We start from the raw sequence: 20430 nt of genomic DNA on the forward strand, positions 1-20430 counted from the left end.
AATAATAATAATAATAATAATAATAATAATATCTTTATTGTCATTGCCCCCTCTCAGGGACAACGAAATTACTCGACTGCTCCATAAAAACACTAATTAAAACAATACAGTATAGTACAGCAAGGAAGATTAGATGACTTTCAAAGTCCAGGCTTCCCATTCAGGGCTGAGATCGCTCTGGAGAAGAAGCTGTTCTTAAGACGGCTCGTTCTTGTCTTCATCGTCCTGTATCTCCGTCCCGACGGCAGGAGCTCGAAGAGACAGTGACCAGGATGCGATGGATCTTTTACTATGTCCAGTGCCTTCCTATGGCACCTTGTGGCATAAATCTGCTCTAAGGTGGAGAGTGGGCAGCCAACAATGCTCTCTGCTGCCTTAACAACTCTGCACAACCCCATCCTGTCCTGGGTAGTACAGCTTCCGTACCACACACATAAGCCATAAGTGAGCACGCTCTCAATGGCACAGTGATAGAAGGCAAGCAGCAGTTTCTGCGGGAGATGGTTTTTCCTTAGAATTCTCAAAAAGTACAGTCTCTGCTGCGCCTTCTTCACAAGCCCCCTTGTGTTGACACTCCAGGACAGATCCTCTTGTAATTCAATGCCCAAAAATCTGAATGTTGTTACCCTCTCCACACAGACCCCATCAATCAAAAGTGGCTGGATATTGCTCTTCTGTCTCCTGAAGTCCACCACAAGCTCCTTTGTCTTCCTTGTATTTATGAGCAAGTTGTTAGCTCTGCACCACTCTGTCAGCCGCTCCACCTCATCTCTATAGTGCGTTTCACCCTCCCTTTCAGGGATGAGCCCAATCACGGTTGTGTCATCTGCAAATTTGACAACCCTATTACTAGGGTGAGCAGCGACACAATCGTACGTGTAGAGAATATAAAGGAGCGGACTGAGTACGCATCCCTGTGGTGTTCCTATGTTAGTCTTAAGCATTTTAGAGGTATAAGGGCCCAACCGAACCCTCTGGGAGCGGTCTGACAAAAAGTCCAATATCCACCCACAAAGTGATAACGGAAGCCCCAGATCTTCCAGTGGGTCTTTACCTGGGTCTCCAGGTAAACATTAGGTATAATGGAAGCAATCTATAGATCATAGCATAGGTGCTGACTCCTAGGGGCCGAGGCAGTTTTTTATGAGGGGGCTGGGCCCCTGCCCCATTCTGCACTTTTGGTGATGTTTTCGTGACGTTTTCGGGTCATTTCCAGGTTCTGTATGATGCGTGTGTGCGTGGTTGCGTACTTATTGAACGTGCAAAAATAGGGGGTTCCCTGTATGGAGTGAAAAATATTGAAGGTGGCCTTTCCTTCTAAGCATTAATAGATGTTTTCATTTATCAAATTCAATTGATTTACATGTCCTTTAGTATTCCCCAAAGACACTCATTCCGAGGTTTTTGTAAAAAACAACACACACACACACACACACACACACACACACACACAGTGAATTAATCTAAATAGTCCTAAAATTTTGACACATTTGTGTCTCTCTCTTTCTAGAGTGGGTGTTTGTGGGCTTGGTGATCCTGGGCGTCTTCCTCTTCTTCCTCCTGGTTGGGATCTGCTGGTGCCAGTGCTGTCCTCATAGCTGCTGTTGCTACGTCCGCTGCCCCTGCTGCCCAGATACCTGCTGCTGTCCACGGGCACGTGAGTGACTTGTTCACAATGTGGACCAAATTGTGAAGCACTTTTTCATGTAGATACACCATCTTCCTTGCTGTATTCATTGCTAAAATGATATTTCTCCTCCTGTGCTTCTCACAGAACTGAAGGATCCAGCTGTCAGCCCTAAAGTATTGTTGCTCATTAAAATCAGGCTGACGAATTGCCTTGGGAACTGAGAAGCCAAACGTGTATTGGTTGACCTTTCACAGAGCAGAGTTTCATATGAATGTCAATCATCCATGGGGTGACTGCAAAATAGATTGGCTCTAATCCAGCCGCAGCAATGTTCAACTTGTGGGCTCTGGGTGGAGTTGAGCAGCTAGTTCTTATGAGGCTTTAAAACACCCTTTGAACAGCCCCTTGGAAAGAGGATTATCAGTATTCCTTCCTGGTAGCCTTTTGAAAAATCCATCAAGGCCTATCTATTTGTTCAGGCTTTCACTGGTTTGGATGAGAAGAGTATGTATCTGTATAGGGTTGGGCTCTATAGTAGAGCATCTGCTTTGCATGCAAAATGTCCCAGTTTCAAACTCTGGCACGCCCAGGTAGGACTGGGGAAGAACCCTTTCTTAAATCCTATAGAGCTGCTGTCAGTTAGTGTAGACAATACTGAACTAGATGGACCAATGGTCCAACTCGGTATAAGGCAGCTTCCTTGGGTCTCTTGCATCCAATGGTGGCTTTCCATCAGTAGTAAGCAAATACACCTGTGCAAACTGGGGCACTCAATTTTGGTCTTATTTTCTACTGCAGCTGCCTTTTCCTTCTGGGAAACACCTCATGAGGGTTGGTGAACCCTCTGAACAGAAGGAAAATAATGTGGAGAGATACAGTAGATAGGGGGATTTTCAAAAGCCAGCAATGGAATCAACCCATTGTTTTTACTGTTAACTTTGAAAAGGTGGGTTTTGTTTTTTTTAAAAAAAGTGACTGCATAATTACTGATGAATTTTGATGTCTCCTTGGTGTTTGTGAGTGACTTCAGTCAACAGCAGAAGCCAAATGAACATATGTTAAATAAATCTAAAGATGGACCAGTCAGCTGAATGGTGACGGGATGTCCATAGCAATGCAGATGTAAATGAGCAGCCAGGTGTGCATCTTAAATCCATCTGGTGGCATGCACAGAAGCTTTCTTCCACACACAGATCTTGCTGGATCAGCGTGACTGTGTGGAAAGAAATATCAGTCACATGAATGCTCAGTGCACACCTATGTCTGCTGTGAGAAGCCAAATCCCATTCTGATATAAGTTGGAATCTTTGGCCAACTAGTTGCAGGCTTTTAATACATGCTTGAGGCTTCCAGTAGTATTAAAGGTGAACTGCTATGACGCTATAAGATAAATTAAACAGAATCTGTTTACATGGTGAATGCTCTTTGCTAATTAGGCTTCTGGGTAATTTCCCTCAAATTTCATTTAGGTTCTGCATTTGTTTACTCGGTGGTTTAATTATTTTTAATTAATCCCCTTTTTAAATAAACAAATCATCTGATTATTTTGCAGAAATATACTTGATAGAAAGTCTTGTTATGACCTGAACCTGATTTTGCTGCTGAAGATATATAGACCATAATATCTCTGAAACATGAAAACATTTCTGATGACACTTGCTGAGCTTGTTTGTTTAAAATGGGTTCAGTAGCATCTCATTTAAAAGATCTTGGAAGAATCAATTGGCTGTTGCAATTTCTGTTGCTAAAATCAAAAGCAGTTACAAACTGTTAAATGGGAAGCAGTACAGGGTGAATGCTTCGTTTTTAATTATTATCTTTTTTTCCAGTGTATGAAGCAGGAAAGGCTGCGAAGGCTGGATACCCTTCAACCGTTACATCAATCCCTGGGCCTTATTACATTCCCTCTGTCCACTCTGCGGCTGGAGTCCCATCTCATGCTGTCCTGATGGAGAAGTCACACCTTCCTCCCTTGGCAGCAAGTGAATCCAGCGCAGGAGGACAAAGTGGTAATCTGGATGCTTTCTGGGTCTTTGTCAGAATATATCAGCAGGGCCCTCAAATGAAGCAGAATAGGAGGAAAATGTATACAAGTGTATTCACATGGAATTAAATTAACAAAACCAAGGGATATCCTCATTCTAACTGGAAAAGTTTCGAGATTAGGAAAGGGTGACTTTTCCTGAAAAATAAGGTACAAACTTCTTTGTATGTTTTTTGATGGACAGTTGTAGATCAAAATTAAGAAATGTGCGAGTTTGCACAATCATGCAAAGTAAAAACACAAATCCTTTTTGCACCTCTGCTTCATCTCTACCACTCATGAGCAAAAATTTATGGTATTATATATATTTTTCCACCACATATTTTGCCTGGAATTTTTTAGAAGAAAACCATGCCCCATTTCAAGTGTTCAGTGTGGTGGCAGCATGCCCAGTGCATATTTCCATGTGCTTTCGGTTATGTCACACATGCCTTGAATCAGTACTGATCTGTGATTAAGAGACAGAGAAAAACTTTGTGCAATCCTATGGACATTGGTCAGCAGCAAGTTCTGCTGAACGTAGTGGAACGTGCTTAGGATAGCGCTACATGCCTTTTTGCTTATCAGTGATAGGCAGCCAAAGAAAATGGCAGGTGTTCTTTATCAACAGTCCTGTGCAATACTTTAGGATCAAATGCTTGTACTACTAGCTCTTGAAACGGCATGTGGCATTTCGGAAGGAAGAATCTAATTGGTAATAGCAGCACTGCACTGAGATGACATTCCTGAAAAAGCAATTGATGACCAAATACTGGCAATAAAGCTCCTGTGCCCTTGTACTAGTGTACTGACCTTTTGAGGGATCATTGGAAAAGTCATTGGAAAAAAGGGTTTAAATAATCTGTGCATTTCTGCTCTCCTCCACTCAAAATAAGAATGGATGAGTTAAGGGGAACTGTTAAAACATTCTTTCATTATTAACAAAAAGATCTGGAGCAGATTCAGGAGTGATAAATCAGTATTTGACCAAAAGCAGAATTATATTGAATTGAAAAGTATCATAAACAACCCAACATGTTGTGTGTGTGCTTTAAATGTCACTACACAGAAATGGCTGTACTGAACTAGGATGCTCAGTCGACACATACTTTGAAAAACAAACAAACAACCCACTGCATTTTTCATTTCATTGTTATTGGACATGGTGTTGGGTCTGCTGCTCTGAAACTACTTTAAATTGGTTGCATACATTATAAAGCACGGCTAAATCCTTCCCACCCTCTCACTTCTCAGGTACCAGGCATGGGCAATTGTTATAAATACTGTTGCATGGGTTACTATAATCATCTCTGATTTATATGGAATAGATAATGGAATAAAATCCTGACTGAATGACTCACAAGAACTTTACTGACCACACTAGACATTTCTTTAAGGCTGCAAATATGTTGCACTTACTTGGGAGTAAGTCCCATTAAGCTCATTTTTTATTTTAGGAGTGTCTTCCTTAATGGTTTGGGATCAGTCAACAAATCTAAACTCACTCTGATATTCATATCTACATCCCACAAAATAGGGTATATATTTTTCCTACTACACAGCTGCAATGGGGCTGGGGGGGGGGGAGGATGGCTAATTTCCCTGTCAATTACAGAAATTATGCAAGCTACCCAAATAGATATCCAAAGGCCAAAATAACCTCTGGGACTACAAGAGATGCTGACTGTATAATGCCACTCTAATTTCCATCAAGGTCACTAGCAGTTAAAAAGTCACTTTCATAAACGGAAAAGATGAATAAAGTTTTATCGTAATAATAAGGAGACATTCATATTGGAAGAAGCACCATGTCATAGACACTCTTGTTGGCAAGAGGCAATAAACACAATGTTTGAGGAAACTGGCATTCACTGCTGTTATTCAAATTAGGCATGATCCCACACTTTATAGTTCCATATTTTAAAGGTCCACTTATTTCAGAGAAGAATGCGCTGACTTTTCCACTGAAATCTTCAGGGTTTGGAAGTGTGTAATTGTTTGTGAATTTCCCTGTGGCTTTTGAGTTAACGAACACATAAGATTCTGTTCTCCCCTGCAATCAGGAACTAGTTAGGCATCCTGATTTGATTCTTAGTTTAGGAGGACTTGAAAGTTATTTTTTGGAAAGAATACATACTGACCAGTTATTTACTACTTCTCCAACAGTGCGGAAAGGCTACCGTATCCAGGCTGACAAAGAGAGAGATTCTATGAAGGTGCTGTACTATGTCGAGAAAGAACTGGCTCAGTTTGACCCATCGAGGAGGATGCGAGAGAGATGTAAGAGATGGAACTTGTTCAGCTATTTCTAGTAAAACCCAACATTGTTTCATTCAAAATAGAATGGAATGTTAATGCAAACTCCCCTGTCCCCTTAACCTGTAATGGTGATCGCACTGATATAAACTATTTCGTGAAGACTGGGCTACTAACAGGATGCAAAGTAACATGTTTCTTCAACAAGGCATCCACCTTTCTTAATTGCACCACATCCACATTCATCTCCCTCCCTGCCATTTTTTAAAAAATTGGAAGCAGTTTTTAAAATATTGAAATAAGTGCTTCAGGAAAGGGGTTGAATGTGAGTTAGTAATGCCATCAGTTTCCACCAACCAGCAGGGTGAACAATTGCCTTCTGCTGTAAAGACACAGAAATGGTTTCTTCTGAGTTCAGTCCGGGAGAGAAAAACACAGTGAGTGCATTTCCACATAGGGCTCACCCCCACATTATGTATGTCTGTACACATCCATCATTTCTAGCAAAAGACGGCAGGAAATAAATTGCTACATACTGAGGTGGTCCAAGTCACTGACTCATCAAGTCCATTCAGATATGTCTAATACAGTTAAAAAAAATACAGATAAAAATGCTGCCCTCTATTTTTAGCATACACATTCAATAGATTCAGCCCATTAGTGCCACTTGGTCCTGGCTGTCAGAGATACACAAGCTGCCTCAATCACTTGACAGACTCAAGGAATGACTTTAATCACAGCTTTGAGGGGGAAAAACTAAAAAATTACATGGTGTACTCAAGCAGTCATCACTGAACATGCTGCCATTTCCACCCACAAGAAATACTATAAAAAGGTTTCCTCCAGATTGGGATGCCTAGGATCCAGATGTCACTATGTGCAGTGGGTTAGGCAATGGGGGTGATGGGAGGGAAAGAGCACGTCATTTTAAAAAGCTAAGTTTGGTTAATCACACAGAGCTGGTCTATCTCCCACTCCAGAAAGAGTGAGACAGAATGCATATAATTCTGACACACAGTAGGGTGCTTCTCCTATGTTTTATTGCTATGGAGGAGTACCTGTGAAAAAATGCATATGGAAATCTTTATGAGCAATACAGTGTATACATTGGTTTTGCATTAAGAATCCAAAAAAATCTACTTGGGTGCATTCAGGGGCCGGGACAAGTCCTGTTGATTCCCTGTACCTTTTTCCTTTTGAGCAGCAGACCCTCACGCCTTCTTACTTTCTTACATGAAAGACTGTTGATGGTGAGAGACAGTACTACATCTCTCACTGACACATAGAGCTAGCCTTGTGGTTCTTTGGATCTGTAAGGGAGCAGGTGGTGCTGTGGTCTAAGCCACTGAGCTTCTTGGGCTTGCTGATCGGAAGGTTGGCGGTTCAAATCCGTGTGACGAAGTAGGGAAGAGCAGCTTAAGTAGTGCTCTGTGTTGCCTCTTTCCCTTTTGAATCTGGTGCTTTGGGTTTTTGTTTTTGGTTTGTGATGATGAGAAACATTGGTCCACCATAACCTTGGAGTTGCCTGAAGGAGGGGCATACCATTCTTCCCATAAGTTCCTGTTGTGGGTGTAGGCAGGTTTGTTGTCCCCAAATTGGTTTATACTCTTCTTCATGGGAATGAATGGCAGCGAGATGGGCTCCACAACCCCAGAGTCGCCTTTGACTGGACTTAACCATCCAGGGGTCCTTTCCCTTTTTGCCTTCTTTGGATCCACTCATGTAGTCATGTATCCTCATTTTTTTAAATTGCAGATTTTATCTGTGTAGCATTGATAATTATTTTATGTGCACTGCTTTGATATTTTTTTGATTGGTTTATATTTTTTAATAAGAAAGGGTAAAGGAAAAACAGTTTTAGCATTGCTTTTGATAACTAAATCCACATTTCTGATAAGGTTGGTTTGACACGGACAAGTCTTACTTCACCACCATTATTATTATTATTATTATTATTATTATTATTATTATTATTATTATTATATTATTGAATTTATATACAGGCCTATACCTGGGGGTCTCAGGGCTGTTCACAGAATAAAATCAAAATATAAAACCACACAAATACATAATAAAAATAAAACCAACAACCCAATAGCCCCCTCACCATTTTTATAGTTCTCTCTCACATATACACACAATGTTTATTTTCATAAAAGAAAAAATTCTACAGGTAATCATCCATCCAGAAAGGATGGATCTGTTATAGAATATTTAGATATTCTATACAACATCTAGTGTTTCTTGAGGAATTAATTCTGTTCTGGTATGCGAAGGCTCTCCAACAATCCATGAGTGTTAGATTGCTATTTTTCCCAATGTCTTTTGAGTTATTTTTATCATCTCCATGGTTTCCAGCATTTCTGTGCCTTCTTTCATCCCAGACAATAACACCATCTCAGAGCTCAGCTCCTTGCATGAGGAAGATGCCAACTTCCGCCAATCTTACCGCCAGGTGCGCAGGAAGCCGCTTCCCCCTTCAGGAGACATGGATGGTGATGCAGAATACTGGGCAGGAGTCATCAATGGAGGTGGCACATCTAGGCCACAGACATGCTCTGATTACAGGGCAGAGAGGGGCAGCCTGAGGCTCAGGTGAGTGCAGCTCCTGGGAGAAGGGGAGAAAAGGAAGGGAGGGAAAATGCCTTTTGCTCTCCTGATTTCCCTCCTTTTTCTTTCTAATTATTGCGGTCCACATTTTTTAGGAGGGGGCAGGGGGAGGTGCTTGAATGACAATGAAGAGAGTAAGAATCAAAAGTGACAAAGATGGTGAGGAGCTTTGAGAAAAATTCCTGTGAATAAAGGCTGAAGGACCTGGGTGTGTTTACGTCCAGAGAAGAGATTAATATAAAAGGTGATTGAAAATGTCCTTTGATCAGCGGGGAGCCCTGGTTGATGCTGTCGCCACTGGATGTTGCCTTCTTGGTGCTGACCCACAGCAAGGCCTTCTTAGTAGTGGTTTCCCATTTGTGGAATTTCCTTTATTTATTTTCTTTCTATCCCAACTTTCTCCCAGCATGAATTAAAACAAACCAGGGAAGGCCCTCCCTGGTGAGGTTTCTCTCTCTTTCCCCACTCCCTCATTATAAACATTGAAGAGGAATTTTTGAAAATGCCTGTTCACCCAAACACCTGACGGGTGAAAGATCCTATTCGCAACAACCTTGGAATTATTAGTTGTTGTGAGGTTATATGACTTTTTACATGCTTTAAAATATTCTTCATTGTTCTTAAATGTTTTAAATATGTTTTACTTTATTTTAATTGTATTCTTTTTACTACTCCATTGTTTGTTCTCCTAAGCTCCTTTGGGAGAAAGGGTGGGATAGCAATTCTATATCTATACATGTGTGTGTGTGTGTATCCTTTGCTAGGCAGAAGGATATTAGGCTGCTGGCATATGTCATTCAGGTGCTTCGCTTGGGGTTTATTGCTTGTTCACCCTAGGTGAGCAGGCAAGTCTAGTTACAAGACTGGCTTACTGATTTGAAACAAAAGAGATGAACCATTTCCCGTCTCTTTCAGCCAGCAGAGATGCAAGTCAGAAATGCTCTCAAGGAAGAGTTTCTCCATGGGAGTGCCGGCTGTCTCCATGGATGAACTTGCAGCCTTCGCCGAGTCCTACAGTCAGCACGTCTGTCGGACAGAAGGCCCTCAGGAGCCCCGGCGCTTTGAGAGGACAGGATCCAGAGGAGTACGTGGAGGTGCAGTGCAACACCCAGAAAACTCATCCGATGAGTATTATGGCAAGCACAGGGCAGGAAACCGTGAGCCATTGACAGATTCGGATCGGGGCTGGACATATAGCCCACCCAGGAGACGTGCCCACGAAGAGAAACACTTGCCTAGGCTAGTGTGTCGGACACCGGGAGGGAGTCAGAAGTACGACCACTCCTACCTTACCAGTGCCCTTGAGAGGAAATCGCGAAGCTATGATGAAGGTGGTGATCATGGCGGGACACCTTCAAAGTTTAGCTCGCAATCCAGCCAGAGAGGAGGGACATATTATGCTTGGTCGCCACCATCCACTTACAAACCAGGGCAGCAGCAGCAGCAGCAGCAGCAGCAACCTCCACAGCAAGAGGAAGGGGAAGACACTCTGCCGCCATACAGCGAACGGGAGTTGAGCCGAGGCCCTTCATACAGAAGCAGAGAACAACCAAGCCTGAATAACTCAGATAAGAAAAGGAAGAAAGAACCCAAGAAAACAGTGAGGCCATGTCTGACACTCCTGATCCAAATGGGCTGAGCAAGAATCACCAGGCAGGGTGGCTAGGTTCTGGGCTGATGGGGCAACAACTTAGGGCCGCTTCGTAGTCAATGTTTTTGTACTCTGGTTCTGTTACTCAAGTTGCAACTGGGGAAAGATCTCAGCCCTGCTTGCACAGCTGTTGCAGGGGGAGCCTGAAAATCGTGGCCACTTTCATGTTTCAGTCTTAGGCCTTGGAATCTGAGTACAAAATGCATTATAAAAAAATCTGCCTTGATTCAGAGAACTGAGGAGTACAAAGAGGAATATCTTGAGCAGAAGGTGGCAGGTTAGGGGTTGATAATAAGAAAGGAAGCAAAATAATCTAATTTTAGTAAATCGTAAATGAATTCTGGGTCACTGGTGATGGGTGAAAGCAATAGTTGCTTGATTTGATCCTAGTGACCTGAGTAGAAAGGCACTTCTTTTAAAAGTTTCCAAAGTTCAGAGTCTAGACAACATTTGGAAGTGGCATCTGTTCACCTTATTTTTGAGCAGTTGGAACAGTTAACTATCTGTCTACTGGTGTTGTTGGATGGGAAAGTTGAAAACCTATATATTTCCTTCTTAATAACTTGTTGCTTACAACTTGTTGAGTAGTTAAAAGTGTATTTGCACTAGCTGATAATCCACTGATGTGCCAAATTAATTTAGAAGGCTGCCTGTTGCAGTTTGTGACTGACCGGTCAGAAAATTGCCCACTGATCACTCAGTAAAGGAAGCACATTCATGTCAGCTCTGGCCATAAAGAAGTACTGAGAGCACACATGTATAACTAGAGAATTACTGATCTGAGGAAGATCAGTTAGTGCAATTATGTTGGCTTGAGTGATGGAGAAAGGAAGGTCCAAGTGCCATCTGGCAGCTTACAAGGAGCTGCTGTGACCCTTGTACTTGTGGTGAGATTTCTGGTTTTTATCTAGATTCATCCAGACTTTCTTTTGTGTCATGTTTCTGGGTACAGGTCCTGGCTGTCCAGGTCCAGGTCGAGTGGTTTTTCTTTTGACCCAGTGCTTTCCCCAGAACAACTTGTGTTTTACAACTGAATTGAAGCAAATGGCAATCAGGTTTTTTGCAGATTGCCGTTTGTGTCAATTCAGTGGTAAATGTGGATTTCCCAGGGAAAGCACTGGGACACCGCCCCCCCCCAAAAAAACCCCACACCACTCGGACACAGAGCTTTAAAGTGTGGACCTGTACAGCACAAAAGGAAATCTGGATGAGCAGTTAATTTTGAATATAGACAATGCCACAAAAAGCCTTCCTGAAGCAGGTTGTGTGGAGCCTTGAGAAACTTCACTCTGAGCTCATGATGAAGCACTTAAATGAACAATTACCCTGGACATGGTTTGAACCAGGAATGAAAACAAGGGGTCTTCCAGCAGCCTTTCAGAAGGTACGAATTGGCCCCTTCATATTGAGGTTGTGAGACTGGTGGGCAGGTGGTTAAAGATAGAAAGATTTGATAAATGCCACCATGAAGCTAGTTAGCATGTAGGGAAGCCCCACTGTAAGAGGCTACTTAAAGCTTCTGAAAGCAGAAGCCAAGCACCCAGTTTTTGTTCCCTGCTGAGGATTCATTTTTCTCTTCATGTTATGAGAGATGTAATTTAGTGTTTCACAGTGTTTGCCTCTCTTTTCCCCCTCAGAATGAGTTCCCAACAAGGATGTCCCTCGTGGTGTGATGCTGTTGTAGAAGAGTTGTGTTAATGGACTTGGAAAACAGAAACAGTGATACTGCTGAGTCACACAGGCTTCCAAGATGTGTGTTCTCACCTGATAATATTCAGACTCTTGTCTGTTTCATCATGTGAATAGAGATCTTGTGCAGAAGCTAGTTCCAACCAGTTGCTCTCATCCAGTCAACCCCTTGGAAAGGGGAAGCTCAGTTGACAAGGAAATGAAACATGGAGAAGATTTCTTTTGCCAAGCTCATCTTCTGATCTCCCAGCAAAGATGGTGTCTCCATATTTTTATCCTCAGTCATCTTTGAACCCACAGTATTATGGGAGCTGCTTTCTTGTATGATATATATTCCTTCCCCGATATGACTGACTTCTCACTTGTACTGCTCTGCATCCTAGATTTGACAGGGAAAGTTGCCACAGGTTCAAGGGGCTCTCACCATTTGCTCTTTCTTCCCATGCTGAGACTTCTTGAAAAGGCATTTTCAAGAAATACTGCAAAATCAATTCTACACCCATCTGGAAATGATCCCAAACTGAGAACTGGGGCACTGCACTAAGGAGGACAGGGTAATATTGAGGAACATATTGGAGTTCCTGTAAAAAATTTTTTAAAATGTCCTTCTCATTCAGGAATGGGAGCCACCAGTGAGATTAATGTTTTGTTTTGAAAGTGAAACTTAGTAGATTTTGCTGTAATGAGAATGTGCCATGTTATTTCACTGTTGTCTGATATGATGTATCAGCATTGCCTTACAGTTGAACTATAGCCATAAAAGGCTTCAGCTAGTTCTGCTGATTGGTCCTTTCGTAAGCAGAGCTCAAGCTTGGGTTCTGCTGACAATGATTTTTTTTTCTTAATAAAGCCAACTAGTAGACAACAACAGACCTAGAATGAGAAAATCAGGGTGCAAAAGAGGGGAAAATAGCCATTGCTTTTATACTTCTACAAGGACCAATATTGCTCCTTTTCTGGTAATTGGCTGCGGCCATTCAATAAGGCAACAGAAAATTTGAACAATAAATAGGTTGGGTGAAACACCAGCTTTGAAAGTTACTTCATTGTTCACATTTTGTTCTTCTAAAGCATCAATAGCCCAAGAATCTGCCACAATGCTGGGAAGGCAGATCTAGTTCAGAAGTGGCACATGATCCTCAAGAACTTGTTTTATGCTTGGGCTAAGTAGTCAAAATTGAGTGTGATGTCGTGACTGCTGTAACCATTGCCTGGGCTCTAGCACTTCTGAGGAAGCAGTGAAGCCAAAACTGAACTGGGTATTTCATACTTCCTTGAAGCTGGCCAGTCCCAAGGGGCATTGCTCAGGCCAGCAGCAGCATGAAAAGGAATACTTAAAAATTAGGAACTGTTGGCAGGCTGCCACTGTCTGAGAACACTTGGTCTGCTTCCTGCAAACAAATATTCCCACCTGCGACCCCTTTTTAGTGGACTACAACCTTAGTTTAAGCGACTACAATAAGAGGCAGGAAAGGCAGGTTAGTCAACAATTTAGTCTGGGAGTATTTGGGAGGTTCCTTTGGTTGCATTTGATGTTTCTGGTGCTATTATTCTAGCCTTAGGGCATAGGCTGAAAGCACACAATACAGGAACCTTGCTGAAGCTAAATAGGTCTGGGTCTGTTCAGTGCTTTAATAAGATATTACCATTTAAAACCTATGTGTGCTGTTTTGAAAGTGCTTGTGGAAGGAAGGCAGAATATCTAAAACAAATATATAAAATACATTTGTTGTTTCTGTTCCAGCAGCTTCTCAATCCTGCCAAAACCTAATGTTACAAAAATAGGTGGGCTATTTGTGCAGGCTCCTGAAGAGCCTGCTCACAACACAGTTGTGTGCTGCCACTTCTATTCCTGACTGAGCTCTTGTCCTCTTTTTTGTGCCACAGATTGATTTAGTTTTGTCATAAACTGATAGAATATGTGGGGTATGGCAGATCCTGCCGTGTTGCAGGCGATCATATTTCACGTTAATTGCAACACTATGCTTACAATGTTCACAAGAAAGACGTTTCATGGGGGGGGCGGGGCGAGTATCCAATACTGCAACAAATGCCTTAGGTATGTTGGCTAATATTCTATCCAGTGACCACGAGAAGCTTTTTGCATCCTGTGTAGCCTTGACGATCACACACACACAGTTGGAATACATTCTTGAGATAACAACACCATCTTGTGGACATGAGGCATCTTAACATTGCTTCTAGCGTGACGGACAGAGTATTCAGGTTGTAATCCTAAGTCTACTTACTTAAGAGTAAATTGCATTGAAATCAATACGGCATTCCTATAAGTAAATATATAGTTTGGATCACGCCAGCATTTTTCATTGCTTTTTAGAGGGGCAGCTGTAAAATAAGTTACCCTTTCCTGACATTTGTTGCTTAGAAACGCTAACCATGGCTCTGAAGATTGGTGTAAGTGCTGGGGAAATTGCTACATGCGTCTAGAGTGGCTTAAAAGCCAGTACCGGACAATGCAGTGCAGAGGCATTTTGTCCTAGGGTTGAGCTAAATTACTACTATGGTAGTTTTAGAAAGAATTCCCAGGTGAAAAATAAGGGGCATTGATATCCAGTGTTTGTGATGTGGATAGGGGTCTTGCCCACCTCCCACCCTCCTTCCCTGTTTCTCTTGGTGCTTGAAAGCCTTTATCACAGAACCTTTAGAAATCGATTGAGAGACCTAAATTAAGAACACACATTGAATGAAGTCTGCAGCCTTTCTCACTGATCCTGAACTCACGGTAAGGTGCAAGTCAGTAGGTGTGATGCCAGTCCATCTCTACACATTGCAGGAGAAGACATGAATGAAAAGGCCTTCTGTCTCGAAGCCATAATTCTCTTATCAAATGGAAACCCGGTTATGGTTTCCCCAGGGGCTTGCCGCTTTGCGTAGAAGGCATTTCGGCAAGCTACCACCGAGGGCTGCGGCGAGAAGTGCCCCTTCAGCCATTCCATTATTGTTTTGTAAGAAACAGTAGCGACGTCTTCCGGTGCAAGGAGAGCCCGGGCAATTTTGAATGCCTCCTCTTCGCAGACGCTGAGGAATGTTGCCCTCTTCTTGGCGTCATTGGTGACCTCTTTAGCTTCTAGGAGGAAGTTGAAACGGGTGGCGTACCTTCCCAGTCTCCTGATGCTGGGTTGAACGGCAAGAAGCTGCTGTCGGTTGCCATTCTGAGTTCCTTGGGTCCCGGAGCTGAAGCCTGGATACACAGTGCGAGGCAGCGGTGCGGCAGGTGGCGGTGCTGCGGTGCTGTGTGTGGCAGTCAGCTCAGCGGAATCCTACCTTTGTCGCCAGTGAAATATACTTGGAGTCGAGTGTGAATTTCATGCTCTTTATTCAGCTCATAGTAGCAATGAATGAATCTTTCCCCCAAAACATCTAGCTACAGGTATTTATACATTATTTACACAATGGGCCCTGTGTGATTGGCTAATCCAGGGCTGCTCCTGTAGGCCAATCAGGTTGCAGATTTACCTCCTCCAGAAGCCTGATTGGCTGCTCCTGCAGGCCAATCAGATAACTGATTCACTTTTACCTGGAGCTGGATTGGGTGGCTCCTGCAGACCAATCAGACTGCTGCATTCTGGATCCTATTGTTCTAGGATTCAGCTCAGTACATAACAGCTTTACAGTGGTACCTCGGGTTACATACACTTCAGGTTACATACGCTTCAGGTTATAGACTCCGCTAACCCAGAAATATTACCTTTGCTTCAGGATGAGAACAGAAATCGTGCTCCGGCGGCAGCAGGAGGCCCCATTAGCTAAAGTGGTGCTTCAGATTAAGAACACTTTCAGGTTAAGAACGGACCTCTGGAACGAATTAAGTACTTAACCCGAGGTACCACTGTACTTCAAAGAGTTTTGCTAAGTAGTTATAATGCAATCCCCCGCCCCCGTACTGTTATTTACAATATTAAGAGCAACCCTGGTGATGAGCTTCACCTTAATTTTTCTATTCCATGCCACAGCTTTAGAACTTAGCACATTAGCATGAAGAAACAAACCCAGCTTTTTGTTACAGCTGATCAGTATGGTGAGTCTGCCTGACCTGCTGTTTCTTCCCAGTGTTAGTCCACCTGTTTTCTTCTGCAAGAAAGGTTTCAGATCACAGATGTGCTATGTTCAGTCATATCTCAGCATATTGCAGAACTGGAGTGCTACATGCAGTTTTAACAGCAGAGATTGATCTGGCTGCCGCATTCTGAACTAATTGCACAGCTTTCAAAGGCAGTTACATATAGAGGACATTGCATTACTCCAGTTGGTAAATTAGCAGGGCATGCCCCCATCAGTATGCAGGACCCTCTGTCCCAGAAAAGGGTACAGATGGTAAATCAGTCAAAATTGATAAAACTGCCTTGACTTGTCCATCCAAGAGGCCTAGATCCAGGAATGTTCATAAGCTACAAACTCGATCTAATGGTGGTGGTGGAGGAGTCATTCAACACAGGGATTTCCATCCCTTTATAGGTATTTAGGCTACCCAGCATGATCAACTCTACCTTGTCTGGATTATGTTTCAGTTCTAGTTTTTGTATACTGCCTGAGCACCCCTTGCCCACCACCAAAGGGCATTTGTCATTCAGATTTAATTATGTCAAGCATAGTGTTTCTGATGTCGCAGAAGCTTGGGCTGGAACCAGAAACATTTCCTGCATTGTCACACATATACGAATGTTCTCCTGTATGAATTCTCTGGCATTTAATGAGGCTGGAATACCCACTGAGGTATAGCTGGTTGCAGCTATAGGGTTTCTCACCAGTGTGGGTTCTTCTATGGTTTATGAGATCTGAGCCCTGCTCAAAGCTTTCCCCACACTCCACACACATTTAGGGCTTTTTCCCCACTGTGGATCCATTGGTGATGAGTGACATGAGATGGTTGGCTGAAGCTCTTCCCACATTCTGGACACTTTTATGGCTTCTCTCCTGTGTGCATCCTTTGCTACAGGCGGAGCTGGCACTGATTATTTTTTCCACATGTTGCACATGCATGTATTCTCCAATGTTTGGTAAGATTGGATCTCTGATTGAAGCTATGCCCACACTCATGACACATATATGGTTTCTGTCCAATGTGAATTCTCGGGCCAAGTGAGATGTGAGCTCTGAGTTCCCTTAAAGAGCTTTTCTCCAGAGTGCATCCTCCGGTGCAGGACCAAGTCAGATGCTCCAGCTTAAAGTTCTTGTCACATTCAGAACATACAGACTCTCGACTCTGGATGTCTCCTGGGACACTGCTCCTGCTTGAGTTTTCTTAAGGGTGTTATGTACTGAAGTTCTCACCCTGGGCCAGCAGGGGGATACTGTAGATAGTTTTCACTCAGGTCCACACATGCAAATAGGGGATTGAAAGTGACGTTCAGTGATTGGATAATTACAGAAAGTGGTTACTGTTGCGCTGTAGTGGAGCTCCATATAAGCAGGCTGGCTGAACCCTTCAGTTCAGTTGTGTTCTGGCCTGTGAATAAACAAAAGCTGTTTGAAGAATCGCTGTGTCGTCTGATATGTTCACCCACAACTTAACAAAGACCTTTCCCCAAGCAAGTGGACAGGCTGGATCCTGTCTCTGAAGAGATCTCACACAGGTGCAACACAGAGTTCAGTTGGTTTGTGTAGGTACTGTCCAGATTTGGAGCCAGTGAAATATTTTCAATCATGGCAAGTAGCACAATCCTTTCTGCATTCAGAGGCTCCCTCCTGAAGAGTTATTTTATTTGCACCAACACCTCCTGGCCAATAAAGAATCAAGACATATTTAATCCTGAGTATTTTGAACCATACAGCCACAAAAAGACAGGGAGCTGTTGCTGCCAAGAAAAAAAGTCCAGCCCTGCATTGCTCCCCTCCCAAAGCATAGAGCAACTGCCCACCCCAAATACATATAGCTACGTGTGTGCACAGTGTGAACGCAATATTTTTTTAACAGTTCTGTAGGACAGACAGTGGCGTAGCGTGGGTTGTCAGCACCCGGGGCAAGGCAAGTAATTTGCGCCCCCTAACCCGTGGATTTGCGCCCCCTAACCCGTGGATTTGCGCCCCCTAACCCTAACCCCCAGATGTTGCGCCCGGTGCGGCCGGCCCCCCCTGCACCCCCCCGCTACGCCACTGAGGACAGATGAGATTAGGATGAGGATTCCCCATCCCAGTGGTGAGGCACAAGAGCTCAGTCCCTGGTGTTTAGTGGCTCAACTTTAGACCAGGGTATTCAAGATGTTCAATGTTTACTTTGCTATTGAGACTGATCTACCCCTGAATCTACCTCACGGTGCCCTTCAGGCTGAGAAAGATATGGCAGCCTGCCCTGTACTTCTTTGCGATGAGTAACGAAGTAAGGAAAAAAGTTCAATTTGTAACGGACACACACAGTTACTGCTGGTTCCCCAGGGGACGCTCAGAATTAAGCTTTAGCTAAATTAGATTTCGTTCCAAGCACCGCCAGTAAGATGCAAGCGCTGCATTCATAATAATATGAACACAGGGCAGGAATCAATTGCGTCAGCAAATGCTACAGCGATAGTTTGGGCAGAAGTGGGGCAATTCCAAGTGGAAGCCAGGGAGCGCTAAAGGCTTCTCTGAAGGCAGCCACAGCAGTATGCCAAAGTGGACAGCAGGGCAGAACAGTGAATGCAAGCTACAGCAATAAGATGAACTAGAGCTGCTTTTATTTCTTGGTTTATTTTACACAGTTTTTACACTGGCATCCATCTTGGAACCGCTCCCAAGAACACAGGCCTTGAGCATGCTCAGTGCCAACTTTTTCCTCAAAAAAACCACACTTTTGCCTTCTGGCCTCTAGATGGCAACCATGTAAACATATCGTACCATCATTCATATATCCCTAGGTTAATTTAAGCTATTCTCTTCTCATAGGTTTTCTTGTTTGTCCTGGTTCTTACACAGTATTAGATTTATAGTGCAACCCACTGCATGTCCAGTCAGAAATAAGTTCCATTGAGTTCAGTGGGGCTTATGCGTGTGGGTACAGGATTGCAACTGGTTAGTTTATTGCTGGAAGTATGGAAGTCTGTATTTTAAAGATTTGAATATCAAGGAATTTGTTCATAATTAGGGTTGTCTAACCTGCTCTTCTTGTTGAATGGTCCTCTTACTGTAATTGTTTACTACTACTAATTTATTTAATATTTCTTTATTTATTTACACATACCCCACCTTTCCCCCCTGACAGGACTCAAGGCACCTTATACATAAAAACAAGAAATCGCTAAAAACATAGAAACATTGGGGGGGGGGTGGACAGTCATTAAAAATCAATTAAACATTAAAATAATCAACTCTTGTTTAAAATACCGTATTTTTCGCTCCATAAGTCACACTTTTTTCCTCCTAAAAACTAAGGGGAAATGTCTGTGTGTCTTATGGAGCGAATGCATGGTCCCTGGAGCCAAATTGCCCAGGGGCAAAAAGCAGATCGTGCTTTTATTTTTTTAAGAATGAGGGATGGGGGTGTTGAAACAAAGCCGCTGATCACCTGATCAGCAAGGGATCGGGAGGGAGATAAGGGACTCTAGAGATAAAGGAGGCTGCCTGGGAGGGGGAGGTAAAAGCACATGGATCCTCAGGATTTTTGCATTGGGTCACCCCAAATTCACCATCAAATCACATAGCATGACCATGGCTACAGCCTGCACCAAAAAAATCACGAATCCACTGTTTCGTGGGGCTGCAATGGTGCAAAAACGTGGTTACAAAGCATGGATCCACATGGATCCTCAGGGTTTTTGCATTGGGTCACCCCAAATTCACCATCAGATCACATAGCATGTCCATGGCTATAGCCTGCACCAAAAAATCACACATCCATTGTTTTGTGGGGCCGCAATGGTGCAAAAACGTGGTTACAAAGCACGGATCCACATTTTGCCCTAAACTCACCGTTAAATCACATATCATGTCTGTGGCCACAGCATGAACCAAAAATATACATCCACTGTTTCGTTCAGAATATTTTTCTTTTCTTGTTTTCCTCCTCTAAAAACTAGGTGTGTCTTATGGTCAAGTGCGTCTTATTGAGCAAAAAATACGGTATACAAACAATTGCAATAGAAACAGTACAGCACCAGCCCCTTTATTAAAGCGGTCAATTCCCAAAAGCCTGATGGCAGAAGCACAACAAGGAGGAAGCCAGTCTGTATTCTCCAGGGAGGAAGAATCTCCAGAGTCTGGGAGCAGCCACCGAGAAGGCCCTTTTGTCCATTCCCACCAAGTGTGCCTATGAGGGTGATGGGGCCAAGAGAAGGACCTGCCCTGAAGATCTCCAAAACCCAGGCAGCTTCCTGTGAGGGAATGTGGTATTTCAGATAGCTTGGACTTAAGCCATATAGGGCTTTAAAATAGAATATGTTTTAATAGCTGTACATTGCCTAGAATTTGATTATGTGGAAGGAAGAGTTCAATATGTATTAAATAAATGGTCTGCTCGGAGTCAGTGACTTTATTAGAAAACTAATATTTGAGTCTACTCTTGGGTAAAGGTAAAGGTACCCCTGCCCGTATGGGCCAGTCTTGACAGACTCTAGGGTTGTGTGCTCATCTCACTCTAGA

The 20430-nt window shown here is 43.1% G+C and overlaps 1 protein-coding gene across 4 annotated transcripts in view; it reads left to right on the forward strand.

Moving 5' to 3' along the window:
* The window catches only part of ILDR2 (immunoglobulin like domain containing receptor 2), a 36862-nt gene extending 23962 nt beyond the window's left edge, over positions 1-12900 (forward strand). For 2 of the 4 annotated variants that reach the window (XM_053386417.1, XM_053386419.1), the window contains 6 exons: positions 1511-1657; positions 3460-3639; positions 5820-5933; positions 8294-8504; positions 9435-10172; positions 11808-12900. In XM_053386417.1, the coding sequence (XP_053242392.1) occupies positions 1511-1657; positions 3460-3639; positions 5820-5933; positions 8294-8504; positions 9435-10158 (1376 nt within the window). In that variant the 3' untranslated portion in view covers positions 10159-10172; positions 11808-12900. The remainder of the gene's footprint in view (positions 1-1510; positions 1658-3459; positions 3640-5819; positions 5934-8293; positions 8505-9434; positions 10173-11807) is intronic. The other 2 variants (XM_053386422.1, XM_053386418.1) reach the window with 1 other exon arrangement.
* The last annotated feature ends 7530 nt before the right edge of the window (positions 12901-20430 follow it).

The sequence above is a fragment of the Podarcis raffonei genome, chromosome 4 (genome assembly GCF_027172205.1).
Source record: "Podarcis raffonei isolate rPodRaf1 chromosome 4, rPodRaf1.pri, whole genome shotgun sequence".
In the NCBI taxonomy this organism is placed as follows: Eukaryota; Metazoa; Chordata; class Lepidosauria; order Squamata; family Lacertidae; genus Podarcis; species Podarcis raffonei.